Here is a 26,071-nt window from a genome sequence, read left to right on the forward strand (position 1 = left end):
TTTCCAAGAATGCCTGAAAAGGGCTCTTATGCCAACCATCTCCAAATATCTTGGAGGACCTAACGGAGACATCTTGCAAATTGCAACCCAACATATCCGAAGAGCTTCAGGCTAAAAGAAGCTGGACTCTCTTAAAACCTAGATAATTTCTTTGCTTGACCCCTTGCCATGGCAATGATCAAGTCAAAGGAAGTAAGCTTTAGTAAAGCCCCTGTGCAACCTTAGCTCAAAGTTGACAGCAGGTCTACAGGAGCTCCTATGGTATCTTTGCAGAGTCAAGGATTGAACCTGAGGTCTTTTTCATGAAAGTTGTATTTGTGGCCCTGCCTGTCTAGACTCTAACATTATCCTGTACTTTTGTAGGTGCTGGGTCTTCCTCTTCCCCTGACCCACAGAGAGCAGGATGAGTGGCCTACTTGCCCAGTGATGACACCATGAAGAGCTACCATGGGGACCGCAACCAGTCACGGGAACACCCTTGCCACTGCATCCCAGAGGCCTGTGACCAGCCAATGGAATACATCCACCATAGCCAGGAATCTCGCCAGCCATACCTCCTCAGTCCCAGTGAGCCTTATTCCTTGGACCACTACTGCTCATCCCGGAGCTCTGCTGACCCTCCCCTCAGCCTAACTGAACCACTTTCTGCTGCCAGCAGTAGCAGCACTTTTCCTAGAATGCACCACACACCTCAACAGTACGACTCCTGTGACGAGTGCATGGCGGCCGCCCATCCTTCCGGCAAGATCAACCGGCTGCCCCCCACTCTCCTGGACCAGTTTGAGAAGCAGCTGCCTCTTCACCACGACGGCTTCCACACCCTGCAGTACCAGCGGGCCAGCAGCACAGAACAGCCACGCAGTGAGAGTCCCAGCCGCATCCGGCATCTCGTCCATTCTGTCCAGAAGCTCTTTGCCAAGTCACATTCCCTGGAAGCCCCATCCAAGCGGGAGTACAACGGCACCAAGATGGAAGGGCGGGGCACCGAGGGAGGGTACCACCACCACCACCCTCACCACCACCGCCAGTCGCGGCACGGCAAGCGTAGCAAAAGCAAAGACCGCAAGATGGATTCCTCATCGTCTTCTTCCCGCCATCGGAACAAGATGATGGGCTGGTGGAGCTCCGATGATAACCTGGACAGTGATAGCAGCTACATGGTGTCCGGAAGACAACATGCTGTTGATCAGAGCACCCAGTACTGTGTGGACACCCCTGAAAGTGCCTTCCGAGACTTGACCTTGAAGGGTCTCAAAAGTGGAGGTGGAGAGGGCAAGTGTTTAGCCTGTGCAGGAATGTCCATGTCCTTGGATGGCCAGACTCTCAAGAGGAGTTCTTGGCATACGATGACGGTTAGCCAAGCACGGGAGGCTTATCCCAGCTCAGGAGGAGGCCCAGAAAAAGCCTTGATGCTTCAAGAGGCCAAGGCCAAGGATCGGTCCTATCATTATCTTCAGGTAAGGAGGTGGGTAGACTGTCCAGGGTGTCCATCTTATACCTTCGATTCTAATTTGATGGGTTATTCAGATATCGGTAGTCCTTGACTTTCAACCAGTCGCTTAGCACCCTTTGAAGTTATGACCGATCCCCAGAAGGTATTTATGACCCGGTCCAAAATTTTGCCCCTCCTCCACAATCACAACTTACAACTGTAATAGACAGGCTCCATGACGGTCATAAGTCAAGCACTACCTGTACATAACTGTACTGAGCCATATTGCCATCGGTTTCCTATGTCTACCTTTTAAAATTTGTATTTGATTACAACTTCCAAATTCTAATCAGTATGACCAGATCCATCTGGCTAATCCCACATTTGGGAAATTGTGTTCTGTATCTTTGTTGTGTTCAGCGTTTTCACTGCGAGGTGACATAAGAGTCTTAAGCTGAGCAGAAGATTGCATTATCTGAGTCCAAAGACTCCTTCAACTCTTCACACTCCCAGGGCATCTCCAATGGGAACAAGGAGGAGCTCAGGACGGAATAAGTGCTCTATGACCTTGGTGGTTTTCTTTCAGACATTTCATTACCAAACTAGGTAATATCATCAGTGTAAAATAAGCATTGTAATGTTTTGATGCAAACTCGGCCCTTTTTGACTATGCCCCAGGGTGCTGCACAAACATATATAAGAGATGCAGCTTACATCACAACATGACAACACTAATTTTGTCATTCTGGTGAATTTTTGCAGATAATTCTATAGTCCTGTCATTCAACAGCTTAGTCCTACAACACATTTTGCCAGCACCAATAAAAACCTAACAGATGCTTTCGCGCAATACGGCCATACCCTGGCTAGTTTTAACCTTGCTTGGCCTTTTTTTTTTTTTTTTTCAATTTAGCATCCTGATGAAAACCATTCTTTTTTTTTTTTTTATTGAAAGAGTTTTAAAAAAACAAAAACATTTTTCCCCCTTTTTTCCCCCTCCCTCCCAAAAAAAAACAAAACACCCCCCTCCCTCCCCCACACCCCCCCGGCTTCCCGGGTCAATCACAAGGTAAAGTTATTGGAATGAAAACCATTCTTTAATTTATGGCTCATCATCTAACTCTAGAGACCGAATAATAAGATGAAGCATGTCCTATAAAGCATTCAAACATTGTATTGTTCTGTGTTATCTGGGAGAAAAATGTTTTTTTTTACTATTTTGTCTGCTATAGTTTTCTGACTAAATTCCAGGATTCCATGGAGCTATTACTGTTAGTTTATTTGTGTTTCTTTCTTTGTTTGTTTTATAATATTTACTTTTCAAAATTTTGTTTTTTTAAATATATACTATATTTCAGGGGTCTCCAACCTTGGCAACTTTAAGACTTGTGGACTTCAACTCCCAAAATTCCCCAGCCAGGACTTCTGGGAGTTGAAGTCCGCCAGGCTTAAAGTTGCCAAGGTTGGAGAGCCCTGCTGTAAAATCTCCATTCCTACCCCGCTCCAGGGGAAGGTTACTGCAAAATCCCCATTTCCTCCTGATCAGCTGGGACTCAGGAGGCAGGGAATAGATAGGATCTCATTGCCAATGGTATAAGGCAGGGGTCTCCAACCTTGGGAACTTTAAGACTTGTGGACTTCAGCTCCCAGAATTCCTCAGCCAGCAGTTGGCTGAGGAATTCTGGGAGTTGAAGTCCGCCAGGCTTAATTTTACCAAGGTTGGAGACCACTGCTATGTTTGTTGCTTTTTATGTGTGGTTTTATCCGTTTGTCGTCTACCGCTCAGTCGCCTTTCATGGGATGGGCAGCTATATGAATTTGATTACTAAATGAATAAATATCAATGCATGACATTTGAAATAAGACATTTCACCAGGTCAGTTTCAGCCCCAGGAGCTGCATTGGTATTCACACAACACCAGTCTAGCGTATATATTTGTGCATGCAGCACACTTAGCTTGGTTAGTTTTAACTTTAGTTTGCTTCTATGGCTTAGTGGGCTGCGGTGAGTGTAACCTCTTTTAATTTATGGTTCACTGCATCGTACAAGCCTTGAAAATCGGTCAGCTCAGTAACTCCCCCTCTGAGAGAGATGGGCAGATAAGAAATAGGAAACATAAACAAACAAACAAGCTGGCCTGTAGAGTGAACTCTGTTGCTGAGAAAGAGGCAATGCTTAGGGATTGATTCCCTGATATCAGCAACTGAGGAAAAATTTTTTGCACAACTGCCTATTGGCCCCTCCCAGATTCTGTAATGATTTTTTTTTTTAAATGCCAAAATACTGCATGGATTTCTGTGTGGAACATCGTTTCTTCTGAGGTACGATTGGCTCACACCTTGTTGCTTTTCCGAAAGGGCCTGGAGATGTGGTGTTGCCAGCAAGGACTGGGGACTGTCACAAATGGAGATGGAGATCATCAAGTGCTTGATTTGATTGTCTTACTACTGCCATGGGGGTTGTGTTCTTTTAGGTTCTGAATTTTTAATATTGTAAGCCACCAGGAATCACCTGTGGGTGAGTTGGGCAACCATATCAATTTGTATAGCAATAATGTTTAATAACAATGGATGTGACTATGAGGTTACCAGTTCTAGCATGTGTTTTGTCTACTTAATTCATGGTAGCCGTGCTTGCAGCAGTGGTGAAATTCAAATCATTTTACTACCGGTTCTGTGGGTGTGGCTTGGTGGGCGTTGTGTGGCTTGGTGGGCATGGCAGGGGAAGGATACAGCAAAATCTCCATTCCCACCCCACTCCAGAGGAAGGATACTACAACATCCCCATTCTTTCCCCATTCCTGGGGGAAGGATACTTCATTCCCACCCCACTCTGGGGCCAACAAGAGGTGGTATTTGCCAGTTCTCCAAACTACTCAAAATTTCCGCTACTGGTTCTCCAGAACCTGTCAGAACCTGCTGGATTTCTACCCCTGGCTTGCAGTATGGAGGATGCCTAGTAAGGTTGGAAGAGACTTTTAACTAAAACATAGAACATAGACTCATGGGGCTGGAAGGGACCTTAGAGGTCTTCTAGTCCAACCCACTGCTCAAGGCAGGAGACCTTATGCCATTCCAGTCAAATGGTTGTCCAGTCTATTTTTGAAAACCTCTAGTGATGGAGCACCCATGACTCCGGGAGACAAGCTGTTTCATCAATTAATTGTTCTCACTGTCAGAAAATTTCTGATTTGCTAATTGTTTGTTTGGGTACTACTAGCAAAAGCAACCAGGCAGTTGGAAGAGCTTCAATATCTTGAAAAGCTGATGTGTCCAGGTCTTCAGAAATCTTCAGTCTTTTAAAAAAAACTCTCTTTTGCTCCCTTTGTCTGTTTTTCGCCTTTTTTCTTTTTTGCAGAAGAGGTTACTATGGCCCTGACATTTCTTTAATCACCAACAACATCAATGTGCAGAATTAATTAATTAATTCTAGTTTGGACCTCTCTTTAACAAACTTCGACCCATTCTTACCAAGCTTTCTTACCACGGGTCAATTCTTGGTCCATCTAATAAATGATCAAGGTCTGGAGAGTGGAACTCTTTCTACAGAGAATCTTTCCTGCTCTCCAGAATTTTCTTCTCTGTTTCTCTCCTCCTCCCTTCCTTTTCCCCATGATGTTCTATAGTTCTGCACATTGATGTTGTTGGTGATTAAAGAAATGTCAGGGCCATAGTAACCTCTTCTTCAAAAAAGAAAAAAAGGGAAAAGCAGACAAAGGGAGCAAAAGAGAGTCTTTTTAAAAGACTGAAGATTTCTGAAGAGCTGGACACATCAGCTTTTCAAGATATTGAAGTTCTTCCAACTGCCTGGTTGCTTTTGCTAGTAGCACCCAAACAAACAATTAGCAAGAGCTACTTTACTAGCTTGTATTGCAGAGAACGGCTATTGCACAGGGCTAATCAATGGTCTCCAAGTGCTAATGAGGGAGAAAACAGAATAAGAGCAACCAGCAACTGTCTGGGAGTAGACAACGAAAACATCTTTCCCATGTCTGTTTTCTAAGGTCAAGGCTCAAACATCACCAGGACTTGTTCCTCTCTCTGAGCCCAAGAACCACACTGGTGCAGTGGTGTAGTTGTTCGACTAGGAGCAGAGAGGCCCAGGTTCTACTCACTGCTCAGGGATGAGGATCATCAGATGACTTTGGACCAGTCCTTCCCTCTCAGCCTAGGCTTTCTCACAGAGTTATTGTTTTTGAAGACAAATAGGAAGAGAGAACATTGTGCATCACTTTGAACTAAATCTAACAAATCAAATGTCAACCAGAGCTCAAGATGGATTAGAATACACAAGATGGGTATTGTGGACTAGCACATACTCAGAGCATCATGTTGGGGAAGGCCATTCTAGATCAGGGTTGAGGATATTTATGTACACCTATTGTCTAGAATTCCAAGTGGCCTACTTAGGATAATTTTGAAAACTCTTGAAAGGTCTTCTGAAATTTTTTGGTCATCCTGTCTTGCCTCCTGGACTACCAATTTACTTTGCTTTATATTTAAATTCAGTCAGCCTTCAATTTAATGGTCCAATAGGGAAAGAGGTTCCATTAAAGCAAAATATCTGTTATTTCTACATGAGAGTTTATGCATATGTGTTTTACATACAATTTACATTACACCTGCATAAAATGGGAACATGTCACGTACATTGATAGTACATGTATACTGATCATATTTGTTCATTTAATCTAGTTTACTTTTTGGTTTGTCCAAACACACTCCTTCCTATGTTCACAAATTTGAGATCTTGGACCCACATCAGCCAATCTGCCAGATTCCAGCTAAATTTCAATATAAAGCTGGAATAGGTCCAGAGTGTTGTGACCCAGACCCAAGTAGGTAGTAATAAACTTAGTCCGTGGAAAAACAAACTTTATTCGAACAGCTGGGAATTACTTCATTCCCAGCGTCGTTCAACTCAAAGTAAAAGAAATGCCTCCCAACACAAATTCCTCAGTTATCTAACAAACCTTAGTCCAATTAGGCAAACTGCCAAAGGCCCTTCCTGGCAAATGCCCAGAAGACACAAAAACAAAGACGTACACGAAGCAGAAGATGGAGCAGAAGACGGAGCAGAAGACTCAGCTACAACATTGTTTTCTGGCAAAGCTGAAACACTGGTGCTGGTCTGTTTTAAGCCTTATGGGAGGGGCCAATCATCTCTTGGCCCTATTCCTGAGTTGTCCTCTCTGCTTGAGATGCTCCTGCCTTCTGGCAGCTCTTCTCATGCATGCATTAGGAACAGGCTCCTCCTGTTCCTCTGCCTCACTACTATCAGTCTCTGGAGGCTCTGGAGTCCGCACCTCACTCCCCGATGGCCCTGGCCTCACCTCAGCCTCATCGCCGTCTGACTCCATTGCCAGCTCCGCAGGCTGCTGGCGGACCACAACACTGAGGGACATTAGATCTTCTCAGTGTGAAATCTGTTTCACCCACTAGATCCATGACACGTATTCCATCCTATCTTCTTGATATTATATTTTTCCAATCACTCTTCTCCAATCTGGTTGTCTTTTGTACAGAACTGGCTTCTGGGCATGTCTGAGTGTAATCACTTTTAATTATGAGATGCTGCTAGGAGAAAAGAAATGGAACGTAGAGAAGCCGTTAAAGTCAAGCAGGGAATTTTTGATGGCGCTGTGAAAAAATCTCTGTTCAGTTCTGTTGTGAAACTGGCTAGAGAACAGGCAAAATTTCCTCCTCCTTCTCCCTTGTTGTTTGTTATTCAGTTGCTAAGTCATTTATGCTCCCCTGGACCACAGCACACCAGGCCCTCCTATCCTCCATCATCTCCCATAGAATTTGCCCAAATTCATGTTTATTGAGTCGATAACACTGTCTAACCATCTCATCCTCTGCCTTCCCCATCTCCATCTTTCCCAACATCATGGTCTTTTCCAATGAGTTTTCTCTTCCCATTTAGTGGCCAAAGTATTTCAGCTTCAGCCTCAGAATCTGTACTTCCATAGAAGAGTCAGGGTTGAGTTCTTCTCCATATTTCCCCAAAGTGGGCAAGAAAATATTTCTTTCACGTTGTTAAAAAAAAAAAAAAATCCAATGGAATGGAATAAAGCTACTCTGACTCAAAGCATGGCACAGTCTCAGAAAACACAACTTTAAAAACACAGCAGCAACTGCAGCGTTATTGGTTGCCAAGACAAAAACAAAAATGTGGCCTTTGGTGAATGTTCTATTTCTCCCGTAGCTGTAAAGTTTTTGCATCACATGCTCGCATTCTGCATCCAGCGGAGGCTGTGCAGTTTGTGATGTGAGCCTACACCACTGCAAAAGGCCAAAAGTACCGCCATTCTCATATTGATCTTCCCTTGATCACAGCAGCGTCTTCTTTTTGAATTGTGTAAACAGAGTCAAAGTATTCCAACTACAAAATACTTGGTTTCAGCTTTGCAACAATGCTAAAAAGGAAACAGAGAGACTCACTAACTTGGAAACTAACCAAGGAGAGAAAAACCTAGAACTAGAATTTCCTAATGGTGAGAGCAATCAACCAACAGAATGCCTTGCCATCAGAAGTTGTGGGTGAGCCATCACTGGAGGCTTTCGGAAAGAAACTGGACAACCATTTGTCTGAAATGGTATAGGGCAGGGGTGTCAAACTCAAGGCCCATGAACTGGATCTGGCCCACAAGGTGCTTAGATCTGGCCCGTGGTGAGTTTCTACCAGTTCGCCCTGGTTCGGGCAAACCGGTAGTGGCAGCAGTGGGAGGCTCCACCTACCCACCCGGATGTCACCATAGACGGTCTGTGCATGTGCAGAAGCGCTGCATGTGAGCAAAGCAAACACACACATGCATGCACTCACAGTTCTGAACTGGTGGCGAAGGTAAGTGGAACCCAATACTGGATCTGGCCCATCGGGCCACCCTGGAAACAGTGAAGGACTGGCCCATGGTGCCTCTGCCAGCAAAAATGAAGCTCAGGAGGGCCACATGTGGTCCTCACGAGCTCCGTTTTCACTGGCAGAGGGTTGCAGGAGGCCATCCCAGCTGAAAACGGAGCTCGGGAGCCTATTTTCACTGGCAAAGTGCTCAGGCCACAGGCGCCTCCGACAGGAGTGACGTCACGCCCATCCCAGCCCCTCGAGGTCAAGCACAACCGTGACGTGGCCCTCAATGAAATTGAATTTGACAACCCTGGTATAGGGTCTCCTGCATGAGCAGAGGGTTGAGTTAGAAGACCCCTGAGATCCCATCCTTTATTCTATGTTCCTTTAAGGCAGGGATCTCCAACCTTGGTCCCTTTAAGACTTGTGGACTTCAACTCCCAGAGTTCCTCAGCCAGCTTTGCTGGCTGAGGGACTCTGGGAGTTGAAGTCCACAAGTCTTAAAGGGATCAAAGGTTGGAGACCCCTGCTTTAAGGCAGAGGTTTCATTTCAGAACAGGGAAATTACTTCTTGCTAAGATACTTTGGATCCTTTTCCTAAGCTATTAATATTTAATAAAAAGGAAAGGTGGAAGGGAAGCGAAGAAGAGGCTGACCAACAGCATGGTGAGTGGACTCAGTTGATGATGGAAGGGGGATGAAAGAGGATGTTAGAGGCAGATCATCATGGAGAAAAATCTACCTATGCGATCACTAGGAGTTAATGAGTTGTTGGCACATAAACAACTGATCAAGTTTAATAAATATTTCAGGGCAAATAATTAGAAATCACACCGTCTTCTTTCACAAAGCATCAAATAATCTTCCGTAACACGTTTATATCAATATAGACCTTTCTGAAGTGGTTTTATATACTGTAGATAAGATAACATTCCCCAAATTACCAGATTTTCTGGGCAGAGAATTTTCTGTCAGTTCCCAGAACGATGCTATATAAGAAATACATCAAGAATGTATTACTGTAACACCCTGCATTTTATGGTTTGCAAACTTTGATTTCCGCTAAAATGATAGCGCCGGAGTGAGGAAATAAAATGCTTTCTGTCAAATCTGATATCAGTTTCTTCTCTGAACCTTTTCTGCATTTTATCAATACAGGTTTTTTTGTTTTGTTTTTAAACTCTTCTATGGTGACTGAGGGCTAAAGAACCAGCCCAAACCAGTAGTGACAGAATTGCTAACACTTTTCAGCTTATAACTCTGTTTTTCTGGGATGGAACGAAAGGTGGAACAATGTAACTTGATTTATTTATTTATTGAATGGAAATCAGAATGGATACTGGAATTAGAATGTTCTTCATCATTGGTCCGCATCATGATTATCTGCTTCAGTCCTCAATCGCCATAGAAGAGTTTGGGGAGAAATAGAAAATCTATCAAAGGCCACATTTTTGTTTTCACCTTGGCAACGTCTTCACTGTAGATTTATAAAATTCTGCACTTAGCCAAGCATTGTGTGTGTGTGTGTGTGTGTGTGTGTGTGTGTGTGTGTGTGTGTGTGTATGATTTTAATTACAAAGTAAAAAGTAAAAGAAAGAAAAAAAGTACAAAGGAATAGAAAGTGAAATAAAAAGTAAAGAAAGAAGAAAACAAAAAATAGGATGAAGAAACAGAAAAAAGATATATAAAGAACTGACTACCACTTCGTTACAACAACGTTAGAGAAATTTAACAACTCCAAATAGTTTGATGCAATGGACAACCTATTTCCACTTAACATCTCAACTGTCATGCTGATGTCTCCTATCTGGTATTCCCCAGAAGTGTGGGCATGACCAATCCCAGAATTTCTGCAAATTGTAATCCCAAAACATCTGGAAATTTACTAGGTTGGAGAACAAAAACCCTTTCAAATAACTCAATAGAAACATTTACTTTCACAAGGACCCTAGTAGGATTCTGGTTGGGAGGGACAGAATGGAAAAATTGAAGTGGTTCAAAGCAGGGGTGAAATCCAGCAGGTTCTGACAGGTTCTGGAGAACCGGTAGTGGAAATTATGAGCAGTTCTGAGAACCGTCAAATACCACCTCTGGCTGGCCCCAGAGTGGGGTGGGAATGGAGATTTTGCAATATCCTTCCCTTGCCATGCCCTCTAAGCCAGGGGTCTCCAACCTTGGCAACTTTAAGACTTGTGGACTTCAGCTTTGCTGGCTGAGGAATTCTGGGAGTTGAAGTCCACAAGTCTTAAAGTTGCCAAGGTTGGAGACCCCTGCTCTAAGCATTGCCCACCAAGCCACACCACGCCCACCAAGCCATGCCCACAGAACCGGTAGTAAAAAAAAATTGGATTTCACCACTGGTTCAGAGCCCCTCTTAGTTCACTGCAGATATCGTTCTCAGCTTCAACAACTTGACCAAGTTGTTATAAAGATAAAGATAAAATAAAAGACAAGTAAGCTTGCTTTAGCAATTAGAAGAAAAGCATCTCAGAAGTTCAATTAATAATGATTATACTGGATTTAGTTCTTTGACATTTTATTTTTCCCCATCTACATTCTGTCTGTGTGTGTCTAATGAATGACTGTCCTCTGAAAATGTCCAGGATTTGGCAATTGTCTTGAATCAAAAATTGGATGGCTTTGTACCATACACTCTACTTAATTACTGCATTAACCCATTTCCTCGGTCAACACAATATAATGAATCTTAACCCAACCAAAGGGGCTAAAGCTCTTCCACAGAAAAATTTAAGATAAACATTAGCCAAGTTTACCATGATGAGCAAAAACTGGATCATTGTTTGACTTGCTTAAATAAATTTTGTGAACACAGCAGTAAATTTCCCTCTCCTACACATATCCATTTTTTTTTCATGATTTGTTGTCTCTTAATTAGTTTAATAGTCTTGGCCATAGGCCAAAACTGAACAAGATTAGAAATAAGGCAGGGAGGAGAAGAGAAACAATAATTAAAAATATTGATTACTCTTTCCTGCATGAGTAGTTACTGATTGGCTTCCATCTTTCTGCTGCAAAAGAATATGTGAAAATCCATGCTCAATAAATGACAAAAAATGTGCTGATAGACAGACAGACAGAAAGGCAGACAGATATTTTTTTTTAATTTCATTTTGTCACAACATTATATACAATCATCAATATAAACAATAATCCATCATGAGAGAAAAAAGTATATATAAGTAAAAGTATGCAACAACTATGTTAATTTGATATAATGAAGGGAACAATAGGACAGGAATGGTAGGCACTTTTGTGCTCTTATGCACGCCCCTTATAGTCCTCTTAGGAATGGGGTGAGATCAATAGTAGACAGTTTTTGGTTGAAGATTTTGGGGTTTTGGGTAGAGACTATAGAGTCAGGTAGTGAGTTCCAAGCGTTAACAACTCTGTTACAAAAGTTATATTTTCTGCAATCAAGTCTGAAGCGGTTGACATTAAGTTTGAATCTATTGTTTGTTAATTCAAACTCGGGAACAAAGTAAGTTGCATTCACATGTATAAGTTTTTGGATGCTATTTTCCCTGAAAATGTATTTATGGAAGTGTAAAACTAATTTCAACGCCGAGACCTAGATCCAACATCATCCCTGCATATGGTTCAGGCATCTGCTATTTCAGGTGATGCACTTTTTCTTGAAAAATCAAATTTTAATCAAGTGATATTCCCTTACATCAGTACATTCAGTAACTATGCCAGAATTTTCATGGGGTTGCCTTGGACAAGTATTCAGGTTGGTTGGTTGGTTAGTTGGCTGGCTGGCTGGCTGGCTGTTTAGTTGGTTGATTAGTTGATTGATTGATTGATTGATTGATTGATTGATTATGTGGCATTAAGTTATGTTCATCTCCTGATGATCACATAGGTAGATTTTGTCTATGATGATCTATCTCTAACCTGTTCTTTCAAGTTCCTAATGGTGCAATTATTGACAACATAACTAAGTCCATCCACTTTGCTACTGGCTGTTCTCTTCCTTTTCTTTCTGCCTTTCCAAGCATTAAAGCATTTTCAAAGAACTAACTTTATTTAAAGTAAGAAAATTTGGACCTGGTCACTTGGGCCTTAAGTGAAAACTCTTTGTTTGATGATCCATCAGTTCAATTTCTATCCATGGTATTATCTGGAGTCTTCTCCAACACCCAAGTTGAAAGTTGCCAATACTCTTCTGATGCTGCTTCTTTAAAGTCCAATAAATATTCAGAAAGTGACCAAAATGAACATAGCAACTCTATTGCTCTTAAGTGTATCCTATTTTATAGCAGGCTCATGTCAGCCTGTCTGATCCTGAGACTTGTGCGCGAAGGACAGGGTATTTTTAAAAATGGAATTAAGGAGGTTGGTGGGATAAGGTAGTGTTCACTGGAACCATTAGAAGGGGTGTGGTGGCCTAGTGGTTAAGATATTGAGCTTGTTGACCTGAAGGTTAACAGTTCAAGACCCAAGCACCGTATGATGGGATGAGCGCCCATTCTTGTCCCAGTTCCTGCCAACCTAGCAATGTGAAAGCATGAAAATGTGAGTGTCAGGTACCAAGTAACACCCCCAATGAAATCAAACTCTGAGGCTTGAAGTTCCTCAAAGCTAACTTTTATTAGAGATGTCATATTGGCACATCTGGGAAAACCCATATCTGAAGGCTTCTGGGTTTTCCTTACCCAAAAGAAAGTCCAAATCTTTGCCCCTCACCCACGAATCAATCAGGTACCCTCCAGAACAGAAGATACCTCCTCATTCTTCTCAGCACAGCTGCAGGGCACAACGGCCTTGACTTTCTAGAAAGAATTTTATTTTGACTACATATCCTCTTCATGCTATACCCACTCTCATTTTCCCACAGTAGAATTTGTGACAGGCCTGAAGCCTGAAGGCTCAAAGATAGAAAGATGGCTTCCAGGTCTGACAGTGAGTAGCAATAGCAATAAGACTTATATACCACTTCACAGTGCTTTACAGCCCTGCTCTAAGTGGTTTACAGAGTCAGCCTCTTGCCCCCAACAATCTGGGTCCTCATTTTACCCACCTCGGAAGGATGGAAGGCTGAATCAACCTTGAACCTGATGAGATTTGAACTGCCAAATTGCAGGCAGCCAGGAGTCAGCAGAAGTAGCCGGCAGTACTGCATTCTAATCGCTGCACTACCATGACTCATTAGATAAGTAGATTAGTAGATAAATAGGTATCACTTCAGTGGGACGGTAACAGTATTCCATGCACCTCGACATATAGTCATGCTGGCCACATGACCACGGAAGCATTTTCAGACAACATTGGCTACCTCAGCTAGGAAATAGAGATGAGCACCATCCCCTAGAGTTAGACATGACTGGACAGAAAATCTTTATCTTTTTTTAGAACCATTAAAGATGAGCCAGGTGGAAAAGAGTGTTGGAGAGGAATCACAGAATCATGGAGCTGGGAGGGAACTAAGTGATCCTCAAATACAGCCTCTGTTTCAAAAAAACCCAGTGAAGGGAAAGAAGCCATTCACTGAGATCCATGTTCCACTGATCTGCAGTTTTTACAGTAAAAAAAAAAAGCTAAGCTAAAAGTGACAGCTAAAAGGTAGCATTTAGTGCATAGGTGGAAACTTTTTTAGTAGGTTGGTACAAAAGGAACAATGAACCTGAATTCCTCTTTCCGATATTATTTCATAAAGTTTGCTTTAATTACAGCCAAGACCTCCCATAGAATTTCCTTCTGATCCAACATACCACGTGCTCTTCCTGCACAAAGTCTCTTCTTCCTTCAGGTGCCACAGGATGATTGGGGAGGATACCCGACATCGGGGAAGGATGGCGAGATCCCTTGTCGACGGATGCGGAGTGGCAGCTACATCAAGGCCATGGGAGATGATGACAGTGGGGACTCAGATACCAGCACCAAAGAGTCTCCCAAGGAGGTGGCCCGGCGCGAGGCATACCGCCGTTCATCCAGCGTAGATCAGGCCAGAACCAAGTAAGAAGTTAGGAAAGGTACCAATATTTCCTGGTTACTATGGGGGAAATGCTTAAGAAACGATGAACATTCAACTGAGCTGTGGTCAGTTGAATACAAAAAGCATACTCTCTTAACCAAGAGCAAGAAGCCATAGGAAATCTGAGTGAGGTTTCCTAATACCAGTAGCAAACCTGTTATATTATGGGGGAAGGCAAAGTGTGTAGGGGTAGAGGATAATGGTGTAGCTGTTCAGGGAAATCATAGAAAGAGAGTAGCAGAAGAAGTCAGTTGAGAAGATGTTTGCTTGTCCCTGAACTCAGATTAGGAGCCAATTAATTTTCCTGACCTAAGTGAGACATCAGTGATACCTGAAGGAGTTGGGCAGGGCAGAAAAAAAGCTAGCCTTCAGGACCATGGATAGCTCCAGACAGCCAACATGTCCCAATGATCTGCAGGAATTGTATCCTTCCTGAGCCAGTCTTCCTCTTCCTTGACTCCACTGCTTCCTGAAGAACTAAAAATCAGATCAAATCAAAACTTTATTATGGTAATCGATGAGAAACATCAGAGCAATTTAATAACGGTCAATAAAGGAGAATATTTGTAGCTCAGAGTTGAAATGAGGGGTCTTTGATGCTCTCTGAGCTTGGTTGTTTTCTTGCAGATATTTCCTTACCCAAACTAGGTAACATTATCTGTACTAAGCACTAATGATGTTATTTACTTTGGGTAATGAAATATCTGCAAGAAAACAACCAAGCTCAGAGAGCACCAAGGACCCCTTAATGACAGACAGTCTGAAGTCTACCTATCTGGTCATTGATTCTCTCCTTCTGTGCTGTCCTGGAGCTAACATGGTACGATGTCAAGGGCCCCAAATTCTCCAGATCTGCTCTCTTTGGCAACCCAACTTCCTTCCTTATCAGCAAAGTGTTGAGGTCAAGTCTAGAATCACATTCTGTATAGCTGATTATTTTGTCCTTGTGATTCATACAATTCTAATTCCTTCGTGCCAATTCCTGGTACTTGCTGGAGGTTATAGCCACAAGAGTTCATTTCATCAAATATATATTGCCAGTTTGAAATACCCCTGCAAGGATATACCTATTTTATAGGAGCAGAGAACTTGGCCATGTTTAACCAGCCAGTCCACTCAGCCTCCTTTCCATGTCTTCTGCTCCTCTCCTGCTTTGGGGGTTTGTTCAGAAACCTTTCTTCCCCATGTCTCTCATTAGGTTTGCAAGTAGACACTATTCTGACTCATATATCTGTAACTGTCCCAGCTGCTGCACACCACCCCGAATCCGGCCACGGGGACAAGGGTATGGACGTTCCTTCACCACTGGGCAGGTGAGGTGGTTTTTCTCTTCTGTTCTTGGATGGTAGAAAGGTGACCAAGTAGAAGTGATGGACAGTCATGAGAAGTAACACCGATGACAATTTAGCTGAGTGGAAATTGTGTCACATAACTTATGGTATCATAACTGGATGACTGGGATACGGAATATTGAGAGTCTGTCATTGTTTTTCTCCCTGATTGTAGTGGGATGATTAAATAAAAAATCAATTTAGGGCAAGGAGGCATTTGTTTGCATTTCATTGTCCCTATTGTGATACTTGCAAGTACAGCTTTTTTTTCTCCAGTGATGTTTCATCAAGAAATGCTCCACCAAGCAAGAAGAGAATTCTAGATCATCCTTCTTTGTGGAGCAAAAGCTTTGTGGAACAAAAGCTAGCAATAGCAATAGCCCTTAGACTTGTATACCACTCCATAGTGGTTTACAGCCCTCTCTAAGTGGTTTACAGAGTCACCATATTGCCTCCAAGAATCTGGGTCCCCATTTTGCTGACCTCAGAAGGATGGAAGGCTGAGTCAACCTTGAGCTGGTCAGGATCGAACTCCTGGCAGTGGGCAGAGTCAGCCTGCAATGCTGCATTCTAACCATTTCTCCACCACAGCTCTTAGCTATGACAAACGAATGCTGGATCTTTGGACTGATAGCTAACTGAAAAATGGCAATGCTGTCATGCAAATGAGGAATTATATCATTCACAAATATCTGCAATGCAATCCTGTTGAGCCAGGATTGCCAGTGGAAATGACTAAATTTGATTGGATACCAAACATGTCAGTCTAGCTGCTTTGGCTTAAGAAACCTTGGCTGCTATGCTTTGGTCTGATGCATGCATGCTCACCTTAACAGCATCCGTAAATTATTCATCCCTCTCTATGTTTTGGCATCTGCATGCTTTGCCATTCAGTCATATACACTAACCCATTTCTGCAATGTAATCCTGGAATGGCTTATAGTGTCTGGAGCCAAACATTCACACTTTGCATTCCTGAGATTTCATTTGCAATGCATCCTGGAAAGAGGAAAGAAAAATGATAAGTAACAAATCACGCTGTGTTTTTTATTTATCGTGATTGGGGAAAAGAGAGTGAGGGCACTGATATTTATTTATTGCATACAGCGCATTAGATTTGCAAACATAAACAGGCCACCCTGGTCATGAATAACAGATATTTGTGTCAGTGTTGCTGGGATTTGAAAAGTTTAAAGGGAAAACAACACTCTTGAGATAGGTCTAATTAACTTATGGGATTCACTAGGACAGGATGCAGCGATGGTCCCGTGGAATTTCAAGGAAAGTATTAGTTACAATAACTGAAATTGTGGGTTAGGGCATTTAAAAATTGGGGAGAATTTTTTCAATGAGTTTTACATTTTCAAACCAATGCACAAATCAAAATTGTTCTTCAGACCTTGTACTTTTAGACACACACAACCGTATATTATATGATAGCATAATATTAGGACAGAAGCAAGAATTGCAAACAAAAATTGTGCAAGATTAATTATGTGCAAAATTCATTACCATATATTATGGATTTTTTTAAAAAAAAATCTTGAACTACTGTGGGACTAGACAAGCCAAATACACCCAAAGAAAAATGAGAAACAGAATCAAAACTGACAGATTTGCCCAAATGAGAAATAGAAAGCAACTGAGAGCAACTGAAATTGACAGATTCTCCCATCCCCAACAACGGCTAAGTGAATCATACATAAATCTGCAGATTTCAAAACTCTTGAAATAGGTGCTTTTCTGAACAATTGAAAGAAACAGAACTTTTCACAACCCAAAACAAGCATTTATCCTGTTTGGAAGAAGTCTTCAATTCATCACTCTTACTGCCCATTAACCATTCACATAGGTATGAGTGGAATTTAAAGATGCTTGGGGTGAATCAAAGCAGAAATTATCTTTGCAATTTCCAGCAATTGCAACTAAGCAGTATACCAGAATCAACCAGCCTTTATAAAATAAGACTGATTTGCTTTTAACTTGGAACTCTGTGATTTTGTCTGAATAATCAATTCAAGCTGTAGCTCTTAGCTAATTAATTTAAGGCTTCGACCAATGCAAAGTTTCCAATCTAATTTACACATATATTTAACTTTATTTGTTCCACTGCTAAATCCTAGGATTGAACACAGTTCACTCGGGACAAGTTTTCCTTGAACACTGCCTGGCATTTTGGGAGTTTGCAGTGTCTCACTTTACAAATAGTCCTCCACTTATGATCAGAATTGACCAGAATTATGATTGTAAGTCATGCCAGTTGTTAAACAGATCATCAGGTGACTGATCCCGATTTTACAACCTTTTTTGAAGCAGTCATTAAGTGAACTCAGTAGTTTTAAAACAAATGCAGCGATCATAAAGCAAATGCAGTGGTCATAAAACAAACATCATGAACGTGCTGGTCTTTAAGTGAACCTATTGTCCACAATGGGCATTTTTTTTGCCAGAAATTAAAAGTAAACGCCAGTTTCTAGCAAAAAAAAAACTTTGCAAATTGTAGTCACCTGACTGCAGGATGCTGCAAACATCTGAAATGCAGATTGGTTGCTGAGCTCCCAAAATGCAATCACATGACCCCAGGGGAGGGGCCAGCTGTCAGAACCTCTAATTCAATTCACAACTTTGAATGGTCTCTAAGTGATCAACAGTCAGTTGAGAGCTGCCTGTGCAATCTCACTCAACGGTGCATTTAAACACAGTTTGTTGAAGAAGCCTCAATTTTGATTTAGGCATGGTCTGTGGAACAAGTAGTGAGGTTCAGGTAATACATTAAGATGATAGCCAACAAACTACCAGAGTTTGATTTCAAGTGGTGTAAGAAACCAGCAATACGCCTTAGTTGTAATGGTGAATGTGAAGGAGAAGTGACACCCATCAGAAAGTTGATACCAGGTAGATACACTCCTTTGAAGGTACACTTAGTAGGACAACTTATTATCGAATGTGTGAATTCCCTCCTCTTCACCGTTCTATTGTCTTCCCAGATCAATGATGAGTTGAACCATCAGTTTGAGGCTGTGTGTGAGTCTGTTTTCGGAGAGGTGGAGTCCCAGGCTGTGGAAGCTTTGGATCTGCCCGGTTGCTTCCGCATGCGCAGCCATAGTTATCTGCGGGCCATTCAAGCTGGCTGCTCCCAGGACGATGACTGCCTCTCTCTCTTCACCATGGCAACAACCACTCACCAGCCTGGCCAACCTCTCACCAGCAGCATCCTCAAGCCAAGCACCTGTAAGTACCAAGAAGAACCTGTAGGTATGGGATGAACAACCTCTAGGTAGGTGAGATTAACAGAAGATCTTTTGGTAATAAGCTGTAATGTGATAGAAAGGAATTTAGAGCTGACCTTGAGGAAGCTTTGAGAATGCTGTTCTGTGGAATGATGTTGAGCTCACCATAGTTTTAGGCAGGAAGTTATACCTGAAGCAACTTACAGGCTAACAAACCAACTTACTTCTCACTCTCCATTTCAGGAATGAAGAATTCTATTTGTTGTACCTAAACTTGACTTACTTGTTTTTGTTATGAATCAATTCATGTTAGCTTGTATTTGTGCGGGAAAGAATAAAGACAAAAACTGATCAAGTTTTTTGTCCTTGGCCAACCTTATCAATAAACTGGGTCTATAAATGTAGTGGACATCAGGAATAACCTTGAAGAACAAGAGGAAGATCCACAACCAAAACAACAGTCAGATAAAAGTCATCTGAGTCCTAGGGAGAAATGTAATTAGAGAAAGCATCTCATACGTGACCTTCCCTCATTCTCATGAAGATAAAGAAGGAAAGAGAAAGCACACTGAGATTTGCAAGATTCTGTTATTATAAACTTACAATACAAATAATATTTACTTGAGGGTCTTTGGCTTCCAGGTCTGGTCTACCTGAGAGAATTGACGTCAAATTCCTCCTTCCCTCTCTTAATCTTCATGAGAATTAGGGAAGGTCAGATCTGAAAGTTTTCTCAAATTACATTTTGGCCTTGGACTCAGATTTTTTTTTATCTGACCATTGTATAACAAATGGTCAGAGCTGGAAGGGATCTTGGAGATATTCTAGTCCAATCCTCCACTCAAACGGGAAACCCTATACTATTTCAGGCAAATGGTTGTCCAATCTCTTCTTAAAAGCCTCCAGTGTAGGAGCGCCCACAACTTCTGGAGGCAAGTCGTTCCAGTGATTAATTGTTCTAACTATCAGGAAATCTCTCCGTAGTTCTAGGTTGCTTCTCTCCTTGGCTAATTTCTATCCATTGTTTTTTGCCCTCCAAAGATACTTTGAAAAATAGGTTGACGCCCCTCTTCTTTGTGGCAGCCCCTTAGACATTGTTTTGGTTGCAATTCTTCCTGCTGTTCCTCAGAGCTATTCCTTCTTCCCATTTCAATAAATTAATACCAAACCAGGCAGTCTTGGGACAAGGAGGTTGTGATGCCCTGGATGTAGCCTAGTAGATGCTAATTAAAGTGTAGCATCTTTTTTAATTGTTCCATTTTGCTTTCCTTTCTCTTTCCTACCTACTCCCAACCTCCATATAGCTTTTAGTTACCGGAAAGCTCCACCAGCCCTCCCTTCAGGAATCAAAGCCAAGCCCCTCATTGCTGTTACAGCCCAAAGCAGCACCGAATCTACCCATGACAGTTTTCTGCCCAGAGAGGTCAACCGAAGTTCATCCTGGGCCAAAGAGGCCACCAAGCACTGCAACTCTTCTGAGAGTTTAGAAAGCACCAAGATCACTGCCATGTCTCTGGATTTGCCTTCGGTCCAACCCCGGACTTCCCCCAAACCTTCCACCCTTATCATCAGGACGATTCCAGGGAGGGAAGAGCTAAGAAGTTTGGCTCGCCAGAGGAAATGGCGTCCATCTATCGGTGTTCAGGTAGGTTTGGGATGGCCTCAATGCTGGAGGTTAGCTGTATCTTGGCTGGGGCCAGTTCAACAAGCACTGCTTGTGACCAGCCTCTTACTTTACTTCTGTCATAATCATTGACCATCAGAAATGCAGTATCTTCTTTACTCCCCTCTAATTGGTATTATTATGAGAATGATTATTATCATTTTGTTGCTTTGAAAGTACACTGGAGCTTCTGCAGCAGAGACAAATTCATTGTGTCTCTAAACACACTTGGCCAAATAAAGTATTCTATTCCATTCTGTTCTGTTTTACTCTATTCTACATTCTACATTCTACATTTTGTTCAGTTCTGTTCTACTCTACTCTACTCTACTCTACTCTACTCTACTCTACTCTACTCTACTCTACTCTACTCCACTCCACTCCACTCCATTCCACTCCACTCCACTCTACATTCTCTTCTCTTCTATTTTATTCTATGCAAATCATGGGTCTTCTAGAGACTAAATACTTTGATGAGACATCTCTATATCTATTCTATTCTATTCTGTTCTGTTCTATTTCTATTCTATTCTATTCTAATCTATTCTATTCTACTAAAGTCTTTGGTGGTTTTTGAAGTACTCTTTATGAAGCTTTAGCTTCCTCAGTCACATTTGCAAGGCAAACAGCCAAAAAAAAAAGTGGGGGGGAAATGTTGAGTGAATCTTGAGTAAATTGAATTTTCTTTAGAAGATCCATGAAATTTGGACTACAGAGGGTTTTTCCATCCATCTCACATCCTCATAAAAATGAAATTGCCTTCAAGCTTAAAGGTGCAATGCCATGGTTGCGAGAATCTGATTTCTACCAGCAAAATAGCCCATGTGGTGATCTGCAAAGAAAGCAACGAGATATTACAAAGTCATCAAAGAGTGTTTCTGGTCTCTAGCTTCATTTCTGTGTCTTCACAGCACAAACCATCCATTGTTGAAGTGAGATGAAGCCTGCCTACACTACTTTTATTCTGGGATAATGAAAACTGTATGGCTCAGGAAGAAGCTATAAATCACTAACGTGGAAATGATATGAGTTTTCTAGAAGACATCTTGGCTATGTTTATATTACACATTTAATCAAGTCCATTGTTCTTTCCTTTGTTTCTCAAACGTTACCCCCTCTGAGGCAATCATGCTTGCCAAACTGTAGGGATACAAGAGTTCACATTGTACAGGTGCCTGGAAAAGAGAATACGTTTTCTTCATTCCAACTCCTGAACACTAGTTCAGTTCAGTTCTCCAACCAGGCAGGGCATTCTCCAAGAAGACTCCCAAAAGTTGCAAATCTAAAGATCTAAAGAAAAAAAGGGGAAAAAACCTCAAAGGGAAATATTTGTAGCTGACTGAATAAACATTTGCATTGTTTGCTGACATTTTTCCTCTGAGGAAATCAGGCTGCCAACTGGACCTCATAGTCTGGTTTTGCTGATAAGCTGATGCTTCAAAGAATCTGTAGGTTACGCTAAGCAGCACTTTGATTTTGAAGGCAAAGGGTACTCCAGAGCCTGGACCTGGGTCCTTGCATAGCATCGGTTTGAAACTTCTTAAAGCAGGTATTTCTTTGCACAAGATGCTGTGATCCTTCAGCTGATCCTGGGAAAAGTTGTCCTTGGTTTAAGGACTTGCAGCTGGGTATTGCATCCACAGCCCAAAGCCATGTTTGGTCTTCAGAACCAAAGTACCGCATGGCCTTCCACATCAGGGATTTGGTGCTCATTGTTGTCAGGCTAAGTTATTCCCCCAAACAATAACTTTGCTTTGTGTGATGACGTAAGAGAGGAGATGACTGAGTACATTTTAATCTCAGTTCAAATTGGATTTGAACCAGAGTGGCCAGAGGCAAACTAAGTCAAGGATCCCACTTGAGCAGACAGTACCATTCATAACTGGGGGGGTATGATAGCTAAGAAATTAAAGACACTGAGTTTGTCAGCTGGAAAGCTGACAGCCCAGGTTTGAGACCCAAGTACTGCACGATGGGGTGAGCTCCTGTTAGTTGCCCCAGCTCCTGCCCACCTAGCAGTTCAAAAGCATGGAAATGCAAGTAGATAAATAGGTACCAGTTCGGTGGGAAGGTAACAATGTTCTGTGCAGCTCAGCAGGGGTGAAATGCTACCGGTTCGCACCAGTTCTGTGCAGCTCAGCAGAGGTGAAATGCTACCGGTTTGCACCAGTTCAGGTGAATCAGTAGTAAAAAAAAACCTACCAGTTTGTCCGAACAAGTATTTCCTACGATCGGCTGTGCCGCGCAATTTAGATTTGCTAGAAAGCAGGAAAGCAAATTTAAATCATGCGGCACAGCTATTCCCCCCCTCACTGTTCTACTTATCTTCAAAAGGCTCCTTTTTCTGTGCGAAGCACGCGTTTGTTGTGCAGTGTGTATGCATGCCCGCAGTATGCATTTGGCACAGACTGCACATGAATGCACAGTGTGCATTTGGCAAGCACCGTGTATGCGCGGACAGCGAACCAGTGGCAACCCATGGAAAATTTCATCACTGTACCTCAGTTTATAGTCATGCCAGTCACACAACCATAGAAGCATATTCAGACAACGCTTTCTCCCTCCGCTAGGAAATGGAGATGAACACCATCCCCTAGAGTCATAGATGACTGGACAGGGGAAACCGTTACCTTTACAGTTCATATGTATGCGGCACAATCTGCAACAAAGCAAAAAGGATGTCATGTGCATTGTGACATCCCAACACAAAAAGCTTTCATATTGCATCCCGGTATGCAAGTCAGGGGGGACTGCGTCACATTGTCACAACACATTTCCTCATTTCCCCACGTGGCCTCCTCTCAGATGTGATGTTTCTAAGGCCTTCAGATCTTACTTTAGATATTCCAGAAGGACCCAGAAGGTCCGCAAAGGAACAGAATGGTGGATGGTGCAAAGCAGTGGTGATATTCAGCAGGTTTGGACCAGTTCAGGCAAACTGGTAGTGGTGACCTGCGGGGGGGGGCGCCCACCTGCCCCAGCACAATGCCGTCCTATTTAGCCACATTTTCTAAGCCATGCACATGCGTGCAAGCCATGTGCATAAGCAAAGCATTTTTGGTGTGCAGCGAACCAGTGGTAAAATTATCTGAAACCCATCTCTGGTGCAAAGCCTTTGGGCTGACCCATGTGGGCTTTTCTTGAAACTGTACATAAAGTGTACCAACAGAACAGAATATTTGTAGCTCAGGGTTGAACTGTGGGATCCTCGGTGTTCCCTGGGCTTGCTGGCTTTCTTGCAGATATATTTCACTACCAAAGTAGGTAACATCATCTGTGCACTGCAAAGAGAATCGCCAAGCTCAGAGAGCATCAAGGACCCCACTCAGGGGTGAAATGTTACTGGTTCAGGCTGGTTCACCGGAACCAGTAATAAAAAAAAGGTTTAAAAAAGGTTCCAACGATCACTCACCACAGCTGTGATTGTCCGAACCTTTTTTTTACCTTTTTAAAGCATTTTTTTACTTCCGGTTCTCTGGAACCAGCAGTAAAAAATGCTTTTTAAAAGTTTTTTAAAAGGTTCCCAAGATCGCACGCCGCAGCTGATTCCCCCCACCTCACTATTCTGCATACCTTCCCAAGTCTCCCTTTGGTGAGTACTGCGCATGCACAGTATGCACATGGCAGGCCGTGTGCATGCGTGGGCAGCGAACCAGTAGTAAACCGGTTCAGATTTCATCACTGATCCCACAGTATCTACAGTGGCATTGGTACTTGATACTTTAGGTCAGTGGCTCTCAACCTTTATAGTGCTGCAACGCCTTTAATACAATTCCCCATGATGTGGCGACCCCTTTAATACAATTCCCCACGATGTGGTGACCCCAACCGTAAAATTATTTTCATTTTGAATTTTGAAGCCGTATTGGCTAGCGATCTGAACTGCTTGCGATTGCCTTGAGGATGGAGGCATTAAAGCGGAGACTCCTCCCCTATTAAGTTTATCGCGCCCGAAGCCAGATTAGGCTAGCGATTGGGAGTGATTGCAGCTGGCTTGAGAGGGAGACATCAGAGCAAAGATTTCTCTCTTTTTTAATTCATCGCGCCTGAAGCTGAATTCGGCTAGCGATTTGAAGAGCCTGCAGCTGGCTTGTGGAGTCAACCATTGGGGCGCGATTCTTCGACTCGCAAGTATACTTCCCATATTTCCGATGGTCTTAGGCGACCCCTAGCAAATCGTCATTCGACCCCCAACAGGATCCCGACCCACAGGTTGAGAACCGCTGCTTTAGGTTCAGGAGAAAGTTACATAGGAAGCTTGTCTATAATTGAAGCGGCCCTGTTGGACTTTGGTTACCATAACTGAGTGAGCAACTGATTTTCACACCATCCTACTCAAAACTCTCCATCTAGAATCACTCTGTGAGAAAGATGGGCAGTTTTGTAAATGTGATGGGTGAATCAATCAATCAGTCAATCAATCAATAAATGTAAGCAATATAGCTCAGAGAATGCTCTAAGCTGCATCTGTTTGCCACCATTTTGATCTCAGCTCTTTCCCACCATTCTTTTTTTTACTAACTTACCTCTCATGTTCCTAATTAGCAGCAACTTCTTCCGTCATCATCCTTAATCCTGTTTTTAAATATAAATTCAGGCATCATTGCTTATTCTAAGAGACGCTCAGGGAAGGGCCAAGAAACTTTCATGGGAAGCCATGATTTCGGCCTCCTTTTAGCTTCTTAGCACATCCAGACCTAACTAGCCATTCCCTGGAATGCTAATCAGCCAAGAACATTTCAATAAAAATTGAATGTTCCCACCATCTTTCTTTTTCTTGACCCTCAAACTAACAAATGAACATTAAATGTCAGAAATGAAAACCAAGAGACCTTAAAATCAAGAAAAGGAGTTTGAGCACCCTAAGCAATCTTTAGACTTTTATTTATTTATTTATTGTTTATATTTATATACCGCCCTATCTCCCAAAGGACTCAGGGCGGTTTACAGGCATTTAAAAAACAAAAAATACAATAAATACAATTCTAAAAACAATTAAAAAACTTATTCAAAAGCCTTAATTAAAAATATAAAAATTAAAATTAAAACCCAAGATAAAAACCACAAACTAAAATCTAACTCAGTCCTGCGCAGTTAAATAGATATGTTTTAAAACTCCTTTGGTTTTAGGGTTTTTTTTGGCTGGTATTTTTCTGACTAAATATATACTTAATCAAATATAATCCTCTCCCCTTCTTTTCCTTAATCCTCATCTAATTTATTCTGGTGCCAAAGAAAAATGACAAAAAGCATTTATTGACTATCCCTTTCAAATCCCTTTGCATTTTCAGGAAAGGTGGATGCCGCTAGCAACAAAGATGGAACTCTCTTGCAAGGAAAACGGGGTTAGGTGGTTCCTGTTTGTGATTCTTATGGGATGGAAGACAATGTCTTAGCAGATTGGGTGAACTAAGCCGTCACACTAAGCTCCAATTTGCTTGGGCATAAAAATAACTGAAACTAAACTAAGAGGGAAGCTACGTAGAACTAAGGAGGAATTTCTTGAGTGTGAGAACAATCAACCAGTGGGACGGTTTGCCTTCAGCAGTTATAGGTGCTCCATCATTGGAAGT

The 26,071-nt window shown here is 42.3% G+C and overlaps 1 protein-coding gene across 1 annotated transcript in view; it reads left to right on the plus strand.

The window, feature by feature from the left end:
* Nucleotides 1-434: 434 nt before the first annotated feature.
* DLGAP3 (DLG associated protein 3) overlaps nt 435-26,071 on the plus strand; it is a 56,713-nt gene continuing 31,076 nt past the window's right edge. Inside the window, exons 1-5 of the mRNA XM_058195575.1 lie at nt 435-1,457; nt 14,050-14,255; nt 15,473-15,587; nt 18,593-18,836; nt 20,140-20,480. Of these exons, the coding sequence (XP_058051558.1) occupies nt 435-1,457; nt 14,050-14,255; nt 15,473-15,587; nt 18,593-18,836; nt 20,140-20,480 (1,929 nt within the window). The remainder of the gene's footprint in view (nt 1,458-14,049; nt 14,256-15,472; nt 15,588-18,592; nt 18,837-20,139; nt 20,481-26,071) is intronic.

This window comes from Ahaetulla prasina, chromosome 10 (assembly GCF_028640845.1).
Source record: "Ahaetulla prasina isolate Xishuangbanna chromosome 10, ASM2864084v1, whole genome shotgun sequence".
Taxonomy (NCBI): Eukaryota; Metazoa; Chordata; class Lepidosauria; order Squamata; family Colubridae; genus Ahaetulla; species Ahaetulla prasina.